The sequence below is a fragment of the Stegodyphus dumicola genome, chromosome 10 (genome assembly GCF_044657685.1).
Source record: "Stegodyphus dumicola isolate Sdum_Otavi_A_Nest chromosome 10, ASM4465768v1".
Classification (NCBI taxonomy): domain Eukaryota; kingdom Metazoa; phylum Arthropoda; class Arachnida; order Araneae; family Eresidae; genus Stegodyphus; species Stegodyphus dumicola.
The window spans coordinates 166,355,498-166,375,348 of NC_140777.1; the positions used below are offsets into that span (position 1 = coordinate 166,355,498).

A 19,851-nucleotide genomic window follows, 5' to 3' on the forward strand; every position below is an offset into this window, starting at 1 on the left:
GTATTAAAAAACCGTAAACACGAATTTTTGAAAATTTTAATATTTCTCTTTTCGCCACGTTTGAATTATCCATTTGAAATTAGGCATCAAGAAGGTGGCAAGGGGCCTTCATTTTCAAGGAATGATTTCTACCGGCAGTAATTTTACAATAATATTATAAGATTAGACATTATAAATCTGACAGCATGAATGCATTATATGAAAAAAACCAGGAATTTGCATTATTTTGCTGTAGAATGTTATACTAATTCTCGATTATCCGTGTGTGGAATAGCCGTCTTGCAATTTGGAACTAGGTACCGTTGAAGCAATTTTAAGCGACCAGCGAATATATTTTTCATTTAGTCAATTTGTCGAAATTTTAATCTTTTTAATTGCAGTTTTACATTATTTTGCTTAAAAACGAACGTGAGTAACTCATCTGAAAATCTATAAGCTGTGAGAGAAATCATATTGAATGATCTGAGCATACAGAGGAGACTAATTATATGCCTTTGGCTTTACAATCCTTGTTAGAATATTTCATTTTCAGAGTTGTGTTTTTGTGTTTATTGCAGCTTGTAGGATGATGAGTGAAATTGCTTGGAACTCCGTGCATTAAATAAGTGCAAACATTGGTTACAGACTTTGTTAATTAAAAAAAATTAAACTTTACAAAAAATAATGTTACAGAATACATATATTTCTTTTACATTCCGAATCAATTTTTCGTATCTAGTTGAGTCACATAAATTATGACAAACTTTGAGAAATTAATTTAAAAGAATTAAATATGAAAAAAAAAGAATTTAACAAAACAATTATAACTTGGCTGTGCGAGAAATCTCACAAATACTACGTTTATGTTTCTGAACAAATGCATAATATTCCCGCCATTTCTATCTATCAATTTTATCATTTATCTCTCACACCCTTTTTTTATGAAAATCTGTGATAACACTTTACAAACATTTAAACAAATAAATGAAACTTATACAGATTGGACTGTCAAATACCTCGAAAAATTAGTTGTTAAATTTCAAAAAATTTCAGATTTCATTACGAGATATATCTGACATCGAAACAGGTCTCAATTCGATAATGTCATGGATTTTTAGAATTATGTTTACAGTTTGAATTTATCCTTATTATATGAAAAATATTAAATAAATTTGTTATATATCAGTTTCCTTGCACACTCTTGTGCTATATGTACTTTAACGTACAAAGAACGTTATAGAATAATACGTTATAGAACGTTATAGAAAGAACGTTATAGAATAGTGTTATCAATGGTTATTTAAACCAAACTGCTGTGCGTTTTTAAGGCCGAGCGGTAGCTTTCTAATTAACACGCTGAGTTCGGCGCCGAATTTGCTGTCCTTTCCGTTCAGCCGGCAGCGAGCTAAGCCTTAAAGCTAAGCCGTATTTTTGTTTAGAATGTTTCAATACATTTCATTAATGCTAAATTTGATCACATTTCATTGAGACTATATTTATTTTTTAACTTATACTGTCGGTTCCGTGGAACGACGCCAGGCAAACGAAAATTCCAGTGTCGGTTCCCAGGGACCGACGCCGGCCACACGGAAAGTTCACTGTCGGTCCCCAGAGACCGGCGCCCCGCTCAACGTGTTAAGAAAGTTTCGGGCCGGTAAGTAAATATGTATTTAATTCAAATATATGAATTGATATGTAATCTATATATATGATTGATTGTATTTGAGTTCTATTTCGAATACTCAAAACTTAAACACAAAGAACTAGAGGCAGCAGATACATAAATCAGTTTATTGAACGCAATTTAACAGAATCGTTACAGGTGATGAGATGTGGGTAGCTCACTTCACCACAGAAAACAGCAACTCACGATTGATTGGCGTCACAGGGATCCACGCGCCGGACGATCCTCAGTCTATGCACGGAAATTGAAGTCCACGGTATTCTGGGATAGTAAAGGCATACTGCTCATTGACGTATTGGCGAGTGGTGCTCCGGTGGAAGCTGATCTTTATTGCGCTTTACTAGAGAACATCTGAAGAGCCATTCAGAACAAATGGTTTGGGATGCTCAGTGCTGGTGTTGTGGTGTTCTACGACAACATCGGACGCATACGGGGAATTCCACAAAATATATGTTGCAGACGTTTCGCTGGGAGATGTCTGACCATCCATTCTATGGCTCCGATCTTGCTGTAAAATACTTCAACGTGTTATTGCACCTGAAGACGTTCTTGTCTGGGCACACTTTCCTACAGGTGAAATGTTGCAGACAAATGTGACGGGCTGCCTTTCTTCCCAGGCGACAGACTTCTATGACACTCTAATGGAAATAGGTAACCGACGCTATGACAATTGGTATAGTTCCGATGTTTCTTATGCTGAGAAGTAGCAGAAATATAGCTGTATCTTTTGCAATAGGTTTTTCCAGGTAATAAGACTTTGTTTTTTATGGTTTACGGCAAAGTAATTTTTCGGACGACCCTCTCATTGTTTAAATAATCATTATCAAACGAATATACCTTCATCTAAATCAATATCTAACTCATTGAAATCATCATCTATATAAATTTCCTTCTAAATCCAATCAACTTCATCTGCTAATCTAAGACATCTAACTAAGCATAACTACCCAAAACACATCTTCATGTTAAACCATCATATATATATTATCATCATCATCGTCATTGAAAATATCGCCAAATTAAGATAAATCATCATAGCTCAAATCAACTAAATAAAAAGCAGTATCATCTAAATCACCACCATCAACAATATGATTCTCATTTGATCATCCTCTTCATCACCTCAACCTTCTAATTCACCATCGAAATTGTTATCTGAATAACCAAGAAAGAAATTATAAAATTATCACCAGATAATTCAAAACCATCATTTAAATAATCATCATCATCGAAATCATAACTTCAGTTTAAACCGTCGTATATGTCATCATCACCATTATCATCGTCGAGATAGATAAATCATAATCTTCCAGATCATCTAAATAGAAAGCAATATCAACCAAATCATCATCTTCTTCATCCTCATTTAATCATCGTCTTCATTGTCTAAGTCCTCTAAATTATTATATAAATCACTCTCACATCATGTATAAAATCGTCATCAGTCAAAACTATGTCACCATCTAATTCATCTAAATATTTATTATCACTTAATACACATCGTCATTTTAACCATCATGTATATCGCGTCACTATGATCATCGTCAGAATAAGATAAACCATCATCACCCAAATCACATCAGTCATTCTAAACCATCCTATGTATCATCTTCATCATCATCATTGAAGTCGTCGTCAGAATAAAAGAACTTCACCTAGATACAAAGCCCGATCACCTAAAGTTTTATTATCATCCTACTCAATTATTCATACTCTTCATCACTAAACCATATACTCACGACCACCTAAATAAAAAATCAGCAGCAGTTAATCTAAATTGTCGTCCTCAAAATTCCAGTTAAATTATTCAAATCATCGTCGTTTAAATCATGACTTTTTAGTGTTCGCTAGTGTGCCGTCAAATAGAGCCAGTTTCATTCAGGTACAGACAGAAGGATATCACCGGAAGTTCACTATCGTTGGTACAGGTGTAGTAACCAACCGCCCTCAGGAGATGCCAGAGGCTTGGTGACGTAGCCGAAACCTATGCCATCTTAGATAACGTGACACTCGGAAGTGACGTAAGAGTTTGAATAACGTAATGTTTCAAAAAGTTTGGTTTTTGTGACAACGAAAATATTTTTTAAAGTTTCATTTCTTCCGGAAACGACGAATTGTTTTCTTTTTTTTTAGGCAACGGCCTCTTGAACCCCTTGAAATCTTGTTTGTAATGACATTAAAAATTTCCCTTTTATCATTAAATCTGTATTTGTTTTTAATTGAGCATCTCATTATTTACTGTTTGTTCATTTCGCATAATTTTAATATAATAATAATAAGCCAAATGCAAAATGTTAATCGTTAAAGAGAAATGCGACCAGAGATATAAAGTTAAAAATTAAAAGACAAAGAATTAAATTTATATATCAAGTTTTACCAGAATTGAAAAAAAGAGAAAGGACTTTAAAGAATAGAATAGTTGAAGGGGTGTTGAAAGCCAAAACATTTCATAAAATGAGGATTTCTGATATTTGCATTTTCAAATTCTCTACAATTTTAGCTTTCTTAAAACACCGTTCTTTAATCTCTATGAAAATTAGGACTGTACAAAATCTAGCTTTAATTTGTCATTGAATACTTTGATAATTGAGAATTTTTACATAAAATCGCGTTTTTCCCCCAAACGTGATTTTTTATACTCGATGTAGTACCTGTTCTCAAGAACTACTGCTCACAGGTATCTGAAATTTTTATACCTTATTTACTACGCTTCCAAATATTTGCCGAAATGAGCTTTTGATCATAATCAGTGCTAAATTTTACTATGCGTAACAAAATATACTGTAAAATACTCTAAAATCTAAAATGATAAAAAAGCTCGTTTCAGGATATTCAGCTAGGTATTGTGATGTTCCTTCCCTTAGCGAACGACGTTTCCAGAACATTTTATCCGCGAGGGGCGAAAGACGGTTAAAGGAAGGGACGTAGTTACGCCGGAAAACAGAGTGGAGGCAAGCTGGTGGGAAGAACACGAGACTTGTGACTTTTGCGGTTGGACCGGCAGTCATGCCGTGTGCAAAGAGATAATTTAAGCTAAATGTATAGTAGTGGTATTTGTTTTATTGTGTATTGTTTAATAAATTAGTGGATAAAATTTCAAAGCTGATGGAGATTATTTTCCTATTATGGCGAGTGCATGAGAAATGACCGAACCCGCCTCGGAGTTGAAACGGCGCGAGGTGCAAATCGGCGCAGTCGATAGGATAAGATTGTGAAAAAGGAAATCACTAAATAGTGAAAATAATAAATAAATATGGTTGTAAAAAGTTACTGAAAGTTATAAAATGAAATTCGGTGATAGTTCACGAATGGATTTACGATGAGAGAAGATTTTTATGACGAAAGAAAATGGCGCGTTTAGGGCCATGTGTGCGAATAAATTCATCCGATTTGTGAAAGCGTGATGTGCTAAAAAGTTAACAGCCAGTGAGTGGTAAAATGGGATCATCAGTGTTCATCATCCTAGTGAAATCGTGAAAAGTTAAATCAGGGGTAATGTGAATTACCGTGTTGTAATCATGTCAAGTTACGTGCCACTGCAGTGTGCTCATGATTAAAGTTAACAGCGTCAAGTTGTGCTCTTCTTTCGATATTTTCACTATCGGGATCAAAGGTAAGTCCTTCTTAATTTATATATTAACCATATTAACTTAGAAAATTATAATTGTTTTTATGTCTGTTAATAACATGATTCGAATGTCAGGCGTTAAAGCCAGTAGACACCGAGAAAGTATATTTTATATGGAAATGAGAAATTAAGGTTCTTATTTTTATCAAGATATAGGAGATTCTTAGAGATTCTTAGAGCAAGGGAAACGATTATTGAAACATTTGAAAATAATGAAAGGAGTTATGTTTGACCCACCATCGAAAGCTGAGAAATGGCTGTTCTTTTTACATCATGCTGAAGTGATTCTTAATCTCTATAAAATATCTGAAGAAGGGAAAATTATTTTGCAGAGTTTAAAAACAAAAGTTAAAAGTTTGATCGCGACTCTCGATGAAATGGATTGAAATAACAATATTATGATTAAAGACACCGTATTAAAAGAATTCGAGATTCCTCGGAAAAACCGATCGAGGCAGGCTGGTGGCGTGAATACGAGACTTGGTACTTTAGCGATTGGACCGGCAGCCATGCCGTGTGGAAAGAGATTACTTAAAACATGTTTTGCGCGCCTTATATTATGTATATAATTAAATGTATACTATACTAGTGATATTTGTTTTATTGTATATTGTGTACCGTCATGTGTAATAAATTAGAGGATAAAATTTCAAAGATGGAGATTATTTTCCTACTATGGCGAGTGCATAGACGAAGCTGCCTCGTGGTTGAAAGAGCGCGAGGTGATAGATGTTCTTTGATTACGTAAAAACCTTCAAACCTGTAAGAACAGCAGATTTTTCAGAAAAGGTAATCCAAAATTGGCCAATTCAACATTGTTGCTATAGGGTTTCCAACACCCCTTAATAAAAAGGAGTAAAATATTTTTAAAAAATGGCATTTATGGAAATACGAAATAGAAATATGTTTAGCTTATAAGAGTATATAATATTTCTGTAAAATAAATAAAGTGAGCATTTAAAAGCGATTTTTTAAAATAAAAAACCAAAAGGAAATATTTATAGTTTTTAAAATCAGTATTACTTTTGTAAAATCTTTTTAAAGTAAAAATAGCGAAAAGAAAAATTTAAATTAAAGTTTCACGTTATTAAACTAAATATTGAAGAGAAAAACATTTTTGACACGAGAAAGGGAAAATAAAAGAATTTTAAAGTCAAAATTGTATTTACACAATTTGCAACTTTGATAGAGATTCGCGTTCCTTTAAGCCTCGGGCGTCTTCCTATGATGGTCGGTTACTATTAAGCTTGTTATTGTAAACTGGCTATTCAAATTACAGTCGGTATGCGCAAAGGGGGCCTGAATCTTCATCCTGAAAAATAAACAAAATTATTGTTACACATCACATAAAAATATCAGTTAAAATGATAATTCAATTCTGAGTCACAAGCATGAGAATATTTGAGAAGGTTATATGGCATACGCAAATAACCAAAATGAAAGGTACTCGAAACGCATGTCTGTGCACTGTCTGCAAAAGTTCAGACCGGATCTTGGTCGTTTGTGGTAGGCATTGACTTGCAAGTACAAATGTGTTTTGAAAAACGTAAATGTTTGCGCTTTGGTACTCTTAAATTTAAAGTCATTTGTTTTGTAAAAATTACGAAGCCTAGCTCTTCATATGTTTCTCCGACACTCATAATTTTATGAGGAAAAAGTTTGCCTTGTTATGAAATAATTTTGAACATAAGTATCTCCGTCTGATTTCGATTGACATCAGTCAATTGTTTTGTGATATATTTCTTATAACCAAAAGGACAGTTTTCGAAATGAAGTCTAGGTATTGGAGGAAAGAATAATTAGTAAAATGTAGAAAACTGATGCTTTTATTTTCAGCTTTTTTGAAACGAAATCATTATGCAGCGTGCCAAAAAAATTAAAAAGACTTCTCTCAAAATTTAATTTTCAACGTTCTATTTTGGAAATGAAAATACCAATTAACAATAGACAGAACTCGTCCTTGACTTTGTAAATTATTCTAGAAATCCTTGACTTCCTATAGCTGGTAAAAACCTGAAATCTCTTAGTAAATTTGTCATGGAATATGCCAGTAAATTTCAAACGTAAAAATGTGCGCCATTTGTTTTTACATAAAATTTCTCATATAAATAATTCTTGGATTATACTTTTTTTTGAAAAGTATCTTGACCCAAAACGTTTAAACTGTTTTCTTAAAACATTCGTTTGCTATTGAAAATTTTATAAATATAACTAGACTGAGTTTTGAATAAATGAAATTACAACGCATAAGCACATTGTTGGAACATTTTGTATAAGAAAACGTAATCGCATATAAATCAAGTTCTTATATCGCTTAATTACAATGCATCAGATCTTTAGTAAATAAAGAAAGCAATAAAATACACATGGTGGTTTGGCAATACCAAAAACATCATATCCCGCAACAGCTCTTCTTGATTACTTCATACCTTAGGAAACACGAGCAAATATGTCAATTGCGGAAAGATTGCAGTTTGGCAAGCGATAAGGTGGTGCGCAGGAATTTTGATTATCGGGGAAAATATTTCTGCAAGGTAGGAGGTGATTTGTATTCATTCTGGATGTGGAAGAGAATGTTATTCTAGGACTTCGAGAAATAAGGAACATCATTTGGATAAGAGTGCACTTTCGACCAAAGTGAGTTTGCGGAATTAGGAGTCATGTTTCTTCTTTCTGTAGTCATTTGAAGCTGTGGTTCTGATGTCAACATCAAAGACTTAAAGATATCACATTTGATTTTAGTGAAGTGTAGTTCATCCAGTGCTTTCTTCACCAGTAGTTATGGCTTTCGCCGAACGAAACAAACACTATGCAAGTTTCAAATGTTAAGTCATTCAGTTTGCGAAAGAAAATGGAAATCATGCAGGATGGTTTTCGTGAATGCTTCGTACACGAGTGGAAGAGGCATGAAATTTTACAATGATTATTGCGCCAAAGAATAAATGTGTATTGCATAAAGAAGTAATGAAATAGCTTACCGTCGGCGAAAGTGTTGGAAACTGCATTGTAGAAAATCCCCATCATCACCAGAATGGATTAATTGTAACAAGAAACAGCGTACGTTTCTTTGCCTTAAAAATAGAAAAATGGAGTGCAAATGGAAGTGAAAACTCTAAAGCAAACTGAGGTTGTGTATTCGATTTACTTCACGGAATAATTCAGTTCTCCGAGAAAAAGAGATAAAATTTTTTCAAAGGCTTCGAAAGTATAGAGCTAAAACTTTGATGAGTTTTTAAAAATATGTAAAAATTTATTTACTATCACGTGTTGCAAATATGGATGTCATTCCTGTAGTTTTGATATAGTAGGAGATAAAGAAACAATAATATGAAAGAAAAATAACGGTTAACATAAAATCAATAGGCCAACGAGAAATCTCACCTCACTGTACTGATCTCCTGCTTAGCCGACCGTACGAAATTAAAAGCTCACCGATATCTTGAAAAGAAAGACTTTGCTGAAGTGCAGGTTCCCGAAAGTGTTTTCATCCGTATTCACGAGAAATGATCGGCGGAGAAAAATATTGTGAAACTGTGGATAAGAACTATTTGGCAAAAGCTTCCTTTTGCCTCAGATAATCAAGAAAGTATAATACTTTGGGACATGCTCAGCCTCCATCTAACGGATAACACAAAAATGTTGTTGAAAGAGTGTTATACAGATATGACAGATTATCCAGGCGGATTATTGCCATTAGTTCAGATATTAGACATATATGTCAATAAATCATCGATAGAATATTTTAAACGTTAGTGGAATACTCGAACAAAAGTGAAGGTGAAAAAAACAATTACAAATGGAGACCAAATACGTCATGCCAGTGCATAAATAATCTGTCAGTAGATAATAAAATCACGGAATAAAATTAAACCCGTTTAATTTATGTGGTATATCTGACGATCTAGATGCAACGAAAGATGATTATTTATGTGTGGATCAGAGTAAAAGTAACGTAAAACTGAAACAGAATTCGATGATGTGCTTGAAGTTATAGCTTGAGACGTATATGAGGAACTTGGATCTGTCTATGCAAGTATGGATCAGAGGTGAAGGTGAAAATGAAACAGAATCCGATAACGAAAATTTTTAAGTACATAAACTATGTTATTTCTCTTAAATAAAAAGCATTTAATTACACGCAGAAATCTAATTTTATCTAATTCTAATCACTTTTTCCATATTTCTAAACATAACATTTTTATAGCTGGCGTACAGTGCGTACCCATAAATTTCCATCTTGCATTTTCTTTTAAAAGTGCGCCTTATACGCTGAATATACTATAACAAACATAGCTGAAACTTAAGTGATAGAGATATTTACATGCTTGCTGAAGCATTATATTCTGTTTATTTTCCCTTCTATTAGTGTATAAATGTTTTCAAAATTTCGATGTTACGTTTTTCAATCTTTGTGTTTAGAAAAGGGATAAAGAATTCAAACTTTTATCTCCGAAAACAAAATTCTAAATCAGATTTCTAATGAAGAAGTGAAATTCTCTATAGCTTTACTTTCCGGACTAATTAAAATTAAGAAAAAGAAGAGAGGAAAAAAATAACTGATTTGGGTAAGCAGAATATTTAGCCATTCAGTATCTATTGATGGGAATGTATATAACTCTAATGAATAGTACAGAAATAAGATAAAGTTACGTTTCAGTTTGTAGGCCTTACATTTCAAAATGGTTTTAATACAGCTTAAAGCGCATAGCCAAAGATTATGCTCTCAGCCGCTTTTTCAGTAATAACGTCAGAGAATAATTCTTACAGTTACAATGTTTTCAAATAATCCATTCCTTCAAAAGTAATCTATTGTACTAAGATAATGTGTTTTCGAGGGCAGAAAATGAAACAGAACGGCGAGATCCATCAGAGTATGATCCTGTAATGCTTTAACAAATCTTTCGCAGTCTTAAGTAATAGAGAAATGTGGTTGAGCTTCATCTTACACTATATTCTTGTATTCATATTATTTGTATTATGTGACTATGTGTCTCTATTCGATGTGTGGGAAAAAAACGTCTCCAACAGGTTTATATATACGATACCATTCAGATAAACGCAAAGGAAACCAACATTTCCATCTAATAATATTCATTTTATTTTAATTATACCATTTTCTAGTTAGATAACCAATTTGTGAGCAAGAATTTGCATCGTAACAGTGAATCATATTGCTGCCAAATTCCAAATATAAAAAACTAAAGCTCACGAATCACAAACCGAGAGTTTCTGTGAGATTTGAGAGGTGCGAAGGAATTTCTATTTTGAAAGAAATCGAAATTGATATAAATTCGCTTTATAACATATTATTCAGTTTATTTATCTAATTATATTATGATTCTGATGTAATGTATACACACATTTTAAAAGTTATTTCTTTCGCTCATTTCAATTTGTAATCTTGAATTTTTACACTGAAAAAATCCTGAGTAGAGACGGAAACTGTGGTATGTCAAACTGAATTTAAACAAGGTGAAAGCAAATGAAAAGCTAATGTACATACTACAATAGCTTTTAATTTGTTTAGAATTACAATCTTAGTAATGCAAATCATGCTGATTAACACATAATTAAAAGTGGATAAACATTCCTTTTTGAACGTTTCTTTGAACCTTGATATAAAGTTCTATGAATATCTGCAGTTGGATAAGACAGCTCAGGGTCAAACAAATTTTAAAATGAAATTTGTATAAATTAATTTCATGAGTTCAATTATGAAAGATATGCCGTGCAATATTTATTTGCACAATTTAAAGCCAGTACCACAACATACATTTATTGTTGAAAAATATTGTCATGTGTAAAGCTATGTGTTAAAAAAGTCAATAAACTGTGACTTTCCAGGTAAAACCGGAAGACCTCGCAGCCATGAAAGGCACTGAAAACATAGATCTGAACTACGAAAGAGTGTACTTAGTTGCTGCTAAAATAATACTGGTATCTTAAAGTTAGCATGACTAATTACTAGCTAATAATATATCAGTAGTTACACTTACCGAGTAAAATATTATCAAATGCCGTCCATATACTAAGAACACCATAAAGTTCTTGATAATAAAAATGTTGTTGTTAGTAAATTTTGGTAAAATGAAGCAGGTATATGATTTATTTGTTCTATTTTTCTTTTCCGGGTCTTGCTTCGTTTGGTCATTAAATCAATCGTTCTACAGTCGGTATCCAGTTCTGGCTCTTTTCGCAGTTCAACCGGTTTCCTTTTCGGGTTTGACAGTTCTTTTCCGGTTCCAGCTTGTCTTTCAGATTTGGAATCTTTTCCGTTTTTTGCTTCTTTTCCAGGTATTGCGTCTTTTCAGACTCCTCTATATTTTCCATTTCTGGCATCTTTTCCGGCTCTTGCTTCTTTTCCAGTTTTTGCATTTTTTCCAGTTCCTTCTTCATTTTCAGGTCTCTCTTTTTTGGTTTTTGCAATTTTTCCCTCAACTTTTGCCTTTCCAGTTCATTTTTGTGTGCTTGTTTTAGCATCTCTTCAATATGTTTCTCCATTTTCAGTTCTTCTTTCTTTTCTAGTTTTTGTATTCCTTCCCGTATTTTCTTCTTTTTCAGTTCTTCTTTCTTTTCTAGTTTTTGAATCCATTCCAGTAATTGCTTCTTTTCCAGTTCTTTCTTCTTTTCTAGTTTCTGTTGCTTTTCCAGTTTTTGTTTGTTTTTCAGTTCTTCCTTCTTTTCCAGTTTTTGCTTCTTTTTCTGCTCTTGTTTCATTTTCAGTTCTTGCTTCTTTTCCAATTTTTGCTTCTTTTTCAGTTCTTGCTTCTGTTCTAATTCTTGTATCTTTTCCTGTTCTTGCTTCTTTTCTAGTTTTTGTATCTTTTCCATCTTTTGTTTCTTTTTCAGTTCTTGCTTCTTTTCTAGTTTTTGTGTCAATTCCAGTTTTCTCTTGTTTTTGAGTTCTTGCTTCTTTTCCAGTTTCTCCTTCTTTTCCTGTTCTTCCTTTTTATTCAGTTTTTGATTCTCTTCCAGTTTTTGCATCTTTTCTGGTTCTCGCTTCTTTTCCAGTTCCTTCTCGTTTTCCAGTTCTTTCTCGTTTTCCAGTTTTTGCTCCTTTTCATGATCACAAGGAGGATTTTCCAATCTACAAAAAAATCGGTATATCTTTATTTCATTAGTAAAATAGTGAAAGTAATGCAATGACGATCACGTTTAACATGTACAACACTTCCATATTTAGATACTATATAACACTTTTGGCTCAGTTTCATAGGGAAAAAACTCCCCGTAGATTATTGCCTGGCAGAATTGTTTTCTACAAAGGGTGAATTTGTTGTTTTCGTTGTTCTGACCTAAAGCCAAGCAGATAAGTTAAAGTATTTTGCGTTATTTGTATGCAATAAGCGGCCTCCATGAATCTCACGTAGAGAGTAATAAATTGCAAAGTTTCAGTGCCTTACTTTTCCTTACTTAATTTTTACATAAGTTGCAATAATAATAACAGAAATAATAAACAGGTGGCTTAAAAACAGAGGGAAACAATGACGAAAATTGCAAAATAGGAGGAAAAAAGGAAACTGAAATGAAAAGGGAAACAACTACAAACAAAGGATGGAAAAAGCATTTTAGAAGATATACACGTAACGTTCTTTCTGAATCAGCCAAACCTGTATTTTAACGAGTCTCTTTGCATCGCTGGCTGCACAGATTTCAAATTTTCTCTCGTTATTCAAAATTCGGATCATATTGCTGGTCTTTTTCGTAGTCCATCAGAGCCGCACTAGGATTTTTGCCACCATTTGTTTCAATTGAAACTTTTATTCTCATTCTTCAGTTGCTTTCTTAAAGTTTATTTATTTATACAGGAAGAAAGAAAGAAATCAATCAAATCAAAGTAAATTAGGAAAAGATATACCTGTTTTCTCCTATATTTATTGTTCCCTGTAATTTCTTTTGCCTGTTGCATTAAATTTATTGAAGGAAAATTTACAAAATCATTCAAAATGTATTTCCTAAATCCTTACGCAAATTTAGCCCTTCTGATCATTTCGGCCACACTTTAATGGCTTTTACAATTTGATGTTTGAATATTGACAGCTGCCTATAGTGAAATATGTTCTCCATTGTCCTCGAAAAAAGAAAAATTAAAGTTCCAGGTAATTTTGCAATGAAGGACACATATATCTTATTTGAAGGGCAAGAGGAAAAGAAAAAGATATTTTCGGATGGGAATATGTAGCATTTTAAACACCGTGTTTATAAATGTCATCATATAGTAGCAACACTTGAGTCATAAGTAATTATACACATATATGAGAGAGACGACGATGACGAAAAATTAAATGGCAAAACATGGCCGAAAACACTTTCCTGGCCGGTGCAAACAACACAAAACACAAGAAAGATCGGACACCAGTTACGCTTAGCACAAGAGAAATTAAAAAGTAGGAACAAAATTAGACACTTATGGACCTCAAAAAAGGTGTTCGAAATTACGACCTGCACCCTGTTACAGGTATCCCATCTCTCGCACATCCAACATGAGATGTTCTGGAAAATACCGTGCATCCCCAGGACTTTCCCAGCACCTTCCACAATATGTGCCACAAGTTCCTGTTGGACTTCTAACTGGGGTTTCGTGCACTTATGTGTTGAAGTACCCCGAGACGAACTGATAATGCAAGTTAGTTCTCGTGATCTTGCTGAACAATGCACTGGACTATCTCTACCAAACCCATGTTTAGAATACGTTCCGAAGGAACTTTCGAATACTTTCTTTGATGGCGATCCCCTGCTTTTGTTCTTATTTCTTGGTTTCCGCTGCGCTAAGGAAAATAAACAAATACCTTTACAATGTTCGTACCATATTTTTCTTGTGTTGTCTCTCGTCACTATGGGCCAGGAAAGCGTTTCCGACAATGCATTGCAATAAACGATTATATATATATATATATATAAACAATATATATACACGATATATATATATATATATATATAAACAATATATATATATATATATATATAATCTTATAAACATATGTTACCGTGAAAGACCGAAATTGGAGAATATCGACATTCACCGGAGAATGTCAACATTCACCAAATACGTCGGTGAAAGATCAAATATTGCATTACATTCTTCTACATTCGGACCCTCACCGGTGTATGTCGATAATCACAGATATAATTAAGACACAATAACACGCCGAACAAATACTAATTCAGAAGTCAAACAACAAAAATCAGCGTTAATTTACAAAATTTTCACAGGACTAGTTTCGATGGTTTTACCGAACCATCATCTTCAGCTGCAAAACCGCAAATGAACAAGATAGGAAATAATGTTTAGATAAGATAAGAAAGCCTGGACAAGAATAAGCAAGTGGCGCCATCTGTTGGCGAAACCAGAACTAAAACATAATTTCTCTAAGAGCCGAAGGCAAATTTGGATTGGAATTAGGATCGTTAACTAGAACAGAAAGATTTTTATGAATGTGAAATGCCTCTAGAAAATCCAGTTCTCCAATGGAAGATGTTTTTTGAATAATTTTGGCAGCAGAAAAATTGAAAGTGTGATTTTCGGACCAACAATGTTGAGCAACAGAAGACTTCTGTGTTTCCTTTTTTCTAACATATGCCTCATGTTCTTTGACGCGAAATTTTAAGGCTCTCTTAGGTTAACCAATGTAAATTAAACCGCACTGGCAAGGAATCCTATAAATACCCCAGGAATTCACATCCGGAATGGGGTCCTTGAGTATAGAAGTTGGAATTTTATTGATGGGAGAGTAAACAACCCGAAAGTTAAATTTCTGCAAAATATGTGCAACTTTATAGCTAATTGATGGAAAGAAGGGAATGACAACAGAATTTTTATAATCTCCTAAAATAAGAGTGTGGCTTTTAGTGTGTTGAGATGAGAATTTTTTAACTGCTTGATTAATAATGTTGGGTGAAAAGCCCCTGTCAATAGCTATTGCTTTTAAATAATTTAGTTCTTCATCAAGGGCTAGTTTGGAGGAGCAAACTTGAAGAGCACGGAAAACATAGGAATAAAATGAAGCTAACTTTTGTTTAGTCGGATGACATGATTTAAAGTGTGGTGGAAGGCAGACCGATGAAGGTTTACGGTAAACTGTAGTACTGAAGTTGGATGTGTTACGTGTGACCAGAATGTCGAGAAACGGAAGAGAATTGCAAGTCTTAGGTTCAAAAGTGAACTGAATAGCAGGATCAATAGAATTCATTGTTGAAAGAACTCTATTTAAATCATCTTTATTACCTTCAAACAGGGTAAAAGTATCGTCTACGTAGCGGAACCATGCCGGGAAGTTTAAAGTTTCAAATAATTTTGATTCCTAATAATGCATGTAGATATCAGCCAGGATGGGACTGAGGGGGCTTCCCATGGCTAATCCCTCAGTTTGCTTGTAATATTTATTTTGGAAAACAAAATGTGTTTGTTTCAAACAGAGTTGAGTGAGAGAAATTAGCTCATCAATTTCGATGCAAGAGAAATGAAATTCGCGAAGTCTGGTTTCTAGACATCTTAATGCACCCTCCACTGGGGCATTGGTGAATAATGATTTTACATCAAAAGAAACCATGAGTAAATTACCATCGAACCATCGAAACTAGTCCTGTGAAAATTTTCTAAATTAACGCTGATTTTTGTTGTTTGACTTCTGAATTAGTAATCACAGATATGCTCTGGTGTAGATTGAAAAGAGCGGAGTATATGTACACACTGTTATTGCAAAAGGAAGTGTTCCACAAATAAATGCAGTTGTAAAAGCAAGGGCCTCTTGTGCAATTGAAAGTGTTATATATTATATATATATATAATCGTATAAACATATGTTACTGTGAAAGACCGAAATTGGAGAATGTCGACTTTCGGTAGATTGAAAACAGAAGAGTATATGTACACACTGTTATTGCAAAAGGAAGTGTTCCACAAATAAATGCAATTGTAAATGCAAGGGCCTATTGCGCAATTTAAAGTGTTATATATATTATATATATATATATATATATATATATATATATATATATATATATAATCGTATAAAAATATGTTACCTTGAAAGACCGAAATTAAAGAATGTCGACTTTCACCGGAGAATGTTAACATTCACCAAATACGTCGGTGAAAGATCGAATATTGCATTACATTCTTCTACATTCGGACCCTCACCGGTGTATGTCGACAATTACAGATATGCTCTGGTGTAGATTGAAAAGAGAGGAGTATATGTACACATGAGTAAATGCAGTTGTAAAAGCAAGGGCCTCTTGTGCAATTGAAAGTGTCATAACAGTTTAAGTTGTTGCAATAAATAAGATTTGAATCACGTAATTTAGTAAACATAGCTTGAGTAAGCTCCGTGTTCCGAGTCAGGATAGTTCATGTTTCCAAAGCAAGTAAAGAGGAATATAAGTCCTGATAGTGGCGCCCGACGAAGAAAAATAACCATGGCCGAGTTTCAAGAAGAACCTGTGGTGCCTGCAGAAGCGGCTCAGAATCCAGAATTGCCAGCTGCCGCCCTGGAAGGATTTGGGTACATCGTACAGACCATGCGCGCATCGATGAAACCAGAACCCACATTTAATGGAAACTCACCGGTAACCAGTTTTTTGGAAAAATTGGATGAGCACTTCATGCTGTATCCAGTCCATGAGTTCCGTAAAGTCACCTTAGCTACCAGCGCTTTGAGGGGCCAAGCGCTTAATTGGTTCAAATGTATAGGCAGAAGCCTCTTGGGTCAAGCGGGAAGTCCCACCTATACTTACGAAAATTTTAAGACTGCCTTAGTAAAAGCCTTCCCTGTCGTAAGAGATCGTGCAAGTTTAAAAACGGAACTCTTCAGCATATACCAGCAACGAATCGAAAATCTTTCCACCTTTATTTTAAGAAAAATTCACGTCTTTAAACTCTTGTATGGAAACCGTCCGGATCCTGAGATAATTCAAGTGATTTTCCCGAGTTTAGTTCCCCAAGTACAAGACTTTATTTAATTAAGGAATCCGACTACACTGGAAATGTTATTTGAGCTAACAATCCAGTTTGAAAGTAGAAGAACGGCGGACATCGAATGAAGACGCCAGTATGAGCAACGAAGCCAATTTGGTGCGCCAAGACCACAGCAAAGGCAAGAACACGGCTACGGAAGCAAATCGAATCAGAGGGCAAGGAAACCTGAGTATCCAAAAACAACCGGCGAACGTCGACAGTTCAATAGTAAGCCACTAAAAAAGTCTCAAGGCCAGCGGAAAAACAAGGAAGGCATGGAAAGGAAGAAAGAAAATTTAAACTGAAACGGATTTCTGCTGACGGGAGGGTGCGGAAATCCGAAGGCCAAGAAAAGCCCTCTTTCTTCAAGTTAAATACAGTTATTGTGAAAAATTTGACTCTTCCAAAGATTGAAGTTAGAGTTTTATAAAAGATTTTGTAGCTATTGTTGAACCATTGTTAAAATTAAAAAGGAAAAAGGCAATTTTCTCGTGGACGGCCGAAGCCAATAGTGCTTTCGAAAAATTAAAGCAAGCATTAACGCAAGCCCCTGTTTTGAAATTTCCTGTAAACGATGAGAATTTAGAAATTTCAGTGGATGCTTCGGATTATGCGCTAGGAGCGGTACTTTCGCAAAATCAGCAGCCCGTGGCATTTTTTAGTAGAACTTTAAATCAAACACAAAGAAATTATTCCGCGACTGAGAGAGAGGCACTTGCAGTTCTGTTAGCAGTGCAAAATTTCCGAGTCTATTTTGGAAAGGTCCAATAACAGTGTATTCTGATCATGCGGCGGGAACTAGATTGTACTCAGGGAAAAACTTATCCCCAAGATTAATAAAATGGGCAATAAAGTTACAAGAGTATAATCTGGTAATTAAGCACACGCCCCGGAAAGGAAAATATCGTAGCAGATGCCCTATCCAGAATAAAAATAGATGAAGAAGGTAATACTGTAAAGGTGGCAATGCTCACAGCATGTAAGTTACATTCCCGAGAAACTGTGATAACCGAACTGAGTAAGGATCCTGAATTTAAAAATATTTATGATTATTTAAATGATCCTGAAAATTTTAGGCACCAATATATTGTGGCGATAAGAAATAGGGCGGCCCATTACGAACTAATAGATGGTCTATTATTTTATACAAAAACTACGAATTCCAACAACGAATTTCGACATGTTATCCCAGCTAGTCTTAGATTAAATATACTGCAGGAGTTACACGACTCCCCTTTAGCTTCTCATGCTGGTATTCGAAAAACCATCCAACGCGTACGCGAAGCAGTTTATTTTCCTGAGCTGCAAAAGTTAACAAGGGCGTATGTCCAGTCCTGCCCAACATGTCAAGAAGTTAATTATATTAATTTCCGCCCGGCCGGGTTTCTAAATAGTATTAAATCGGAATTTCCAAATGAAATAATTGGCATCGATTTATTGGGCCCTTTCCCAAAAAGTCAGTTAAATAAAAGTGGCTATCACCTTGTTATGGTTGATCATTTTAGTAAGTGGATCGAAATTGTTTCCTTGAAACGAGCCTCCTCGAAATTAGTTACTGATTCTTATTTAAATAAATATATTTTAAAATACGGGGCGCCCCTAAAAGTAATATCGGATAATGGTCCTCAATTTGTAAGTAATATATTTGAAGACATGTGCCAAAAACTGGGCATACGTCATTTAAAAATGGTCCCGTATCGGCCGCAATCAAATATAGCGGAACGGGTCAATAGAAATATAATGAAAATTGTCCGTAGTTATGTTAAAAATTTTCGTAAAAGCTGGGTTAACTATGTCAATGAATTAGGTTTCGCCCTTAGGACCGCAAAACATGATACGACGAGCAAAACTCCTGCTGAGTTATTTTTAGGCAGAAAGATTATAACGCCGTTAGATAAATTATTTTATGTTCAACAAAGAGCCCCAGAATTTAAAATGGGCAATATAGAAAAATAAATTAAAGAAGCAAAAAAGAACACTGAAGTAGCACAGAGAAAACAGAAGCTTTGTTATGATATGAAACGACGGGGAGTAACTTATAAAGAAGGAGATGAAGTGTTAAAAATTAAGCATTAACTTTCTTCAGCACCAGAAGATAAAACTGCCAAATTTTATCCACGATTTGAAGGACCATATGTCATAGAAAAAGTAACTCAGGCTTAGTGGTGTTAAAAGCCAGGAATGGTGAAACCTGCACCGCAAACGTAGACCAGATAAAACCATTTTATAATCGTAATAAAATGCCAATATTTCAAGATCTTTTGCAGGATCCGGCACGGCAGGCACAAGCTCCAGAGGTGGAACAACGACAATCCCAAGGGCAAGCCATTAGTAGACAGGAGCAATTGAAAAGAAAGTTCCCCCGTTGGAAAACTGAGGGTAACAAGAAAAAGAAGTCGTTCCACCGACCAGAAAAGAGAGGGCACGACCACCCCCAGAATGAAGAAGGGAGAAGTACGACTAATGCAAAGAAAGCCAGGAGAAATGACAGCAACTATAACACGGCTCCAAAACAGAAGATCTACCCATCGGATAGGAGTCTACGCAGCAAATGTCGACGAATTGATGAAGGAAGACCAGCTGCAGATGCAAAGACGCAAGAAA

At 34.5% G+C, this 19,851-nt stretch overlaps 1 protein-coding gene across 1 annotated transcript; it reads right to left on the bottom strand.

Annotated features, from left to right (window-relative positions):
* Positions 1–6,015: 6,015 nt before the first annotated feature.
* Positions 6,016–12,013, bottom strand: LOC146995192 (uncharacterized). Its single transcript, XM_085826119.1, has 2 exons — positions 11,288–12,013; positions 6,016–6,603 (listed from the first exon to the last, which is right to left on the bottom strand). Exon 1 carries the CDS (start codon positions 12,006–12,008, stop codon positions 11,442–11,444), a length of 567 nt encoding a protein of 188 aa, XP_085682245.1. The 5' UTR covers positions 12,009–12,013; the 3' UTR covers positions 6,016–6,603; positions 11,288–11,441.
* Positions 12,014–19,851: the final 7,838 nt, after the last annotated feature.

Coding starts and splice junctions, on each gene's coding strand:
- LOC146995192 (XM_085826119.1), bottom strand. CDS start 12,008: ATGAAACAAGAGCAGAAAAAGAAGCAAAAACTGGAAAAGAAGGAAGAA.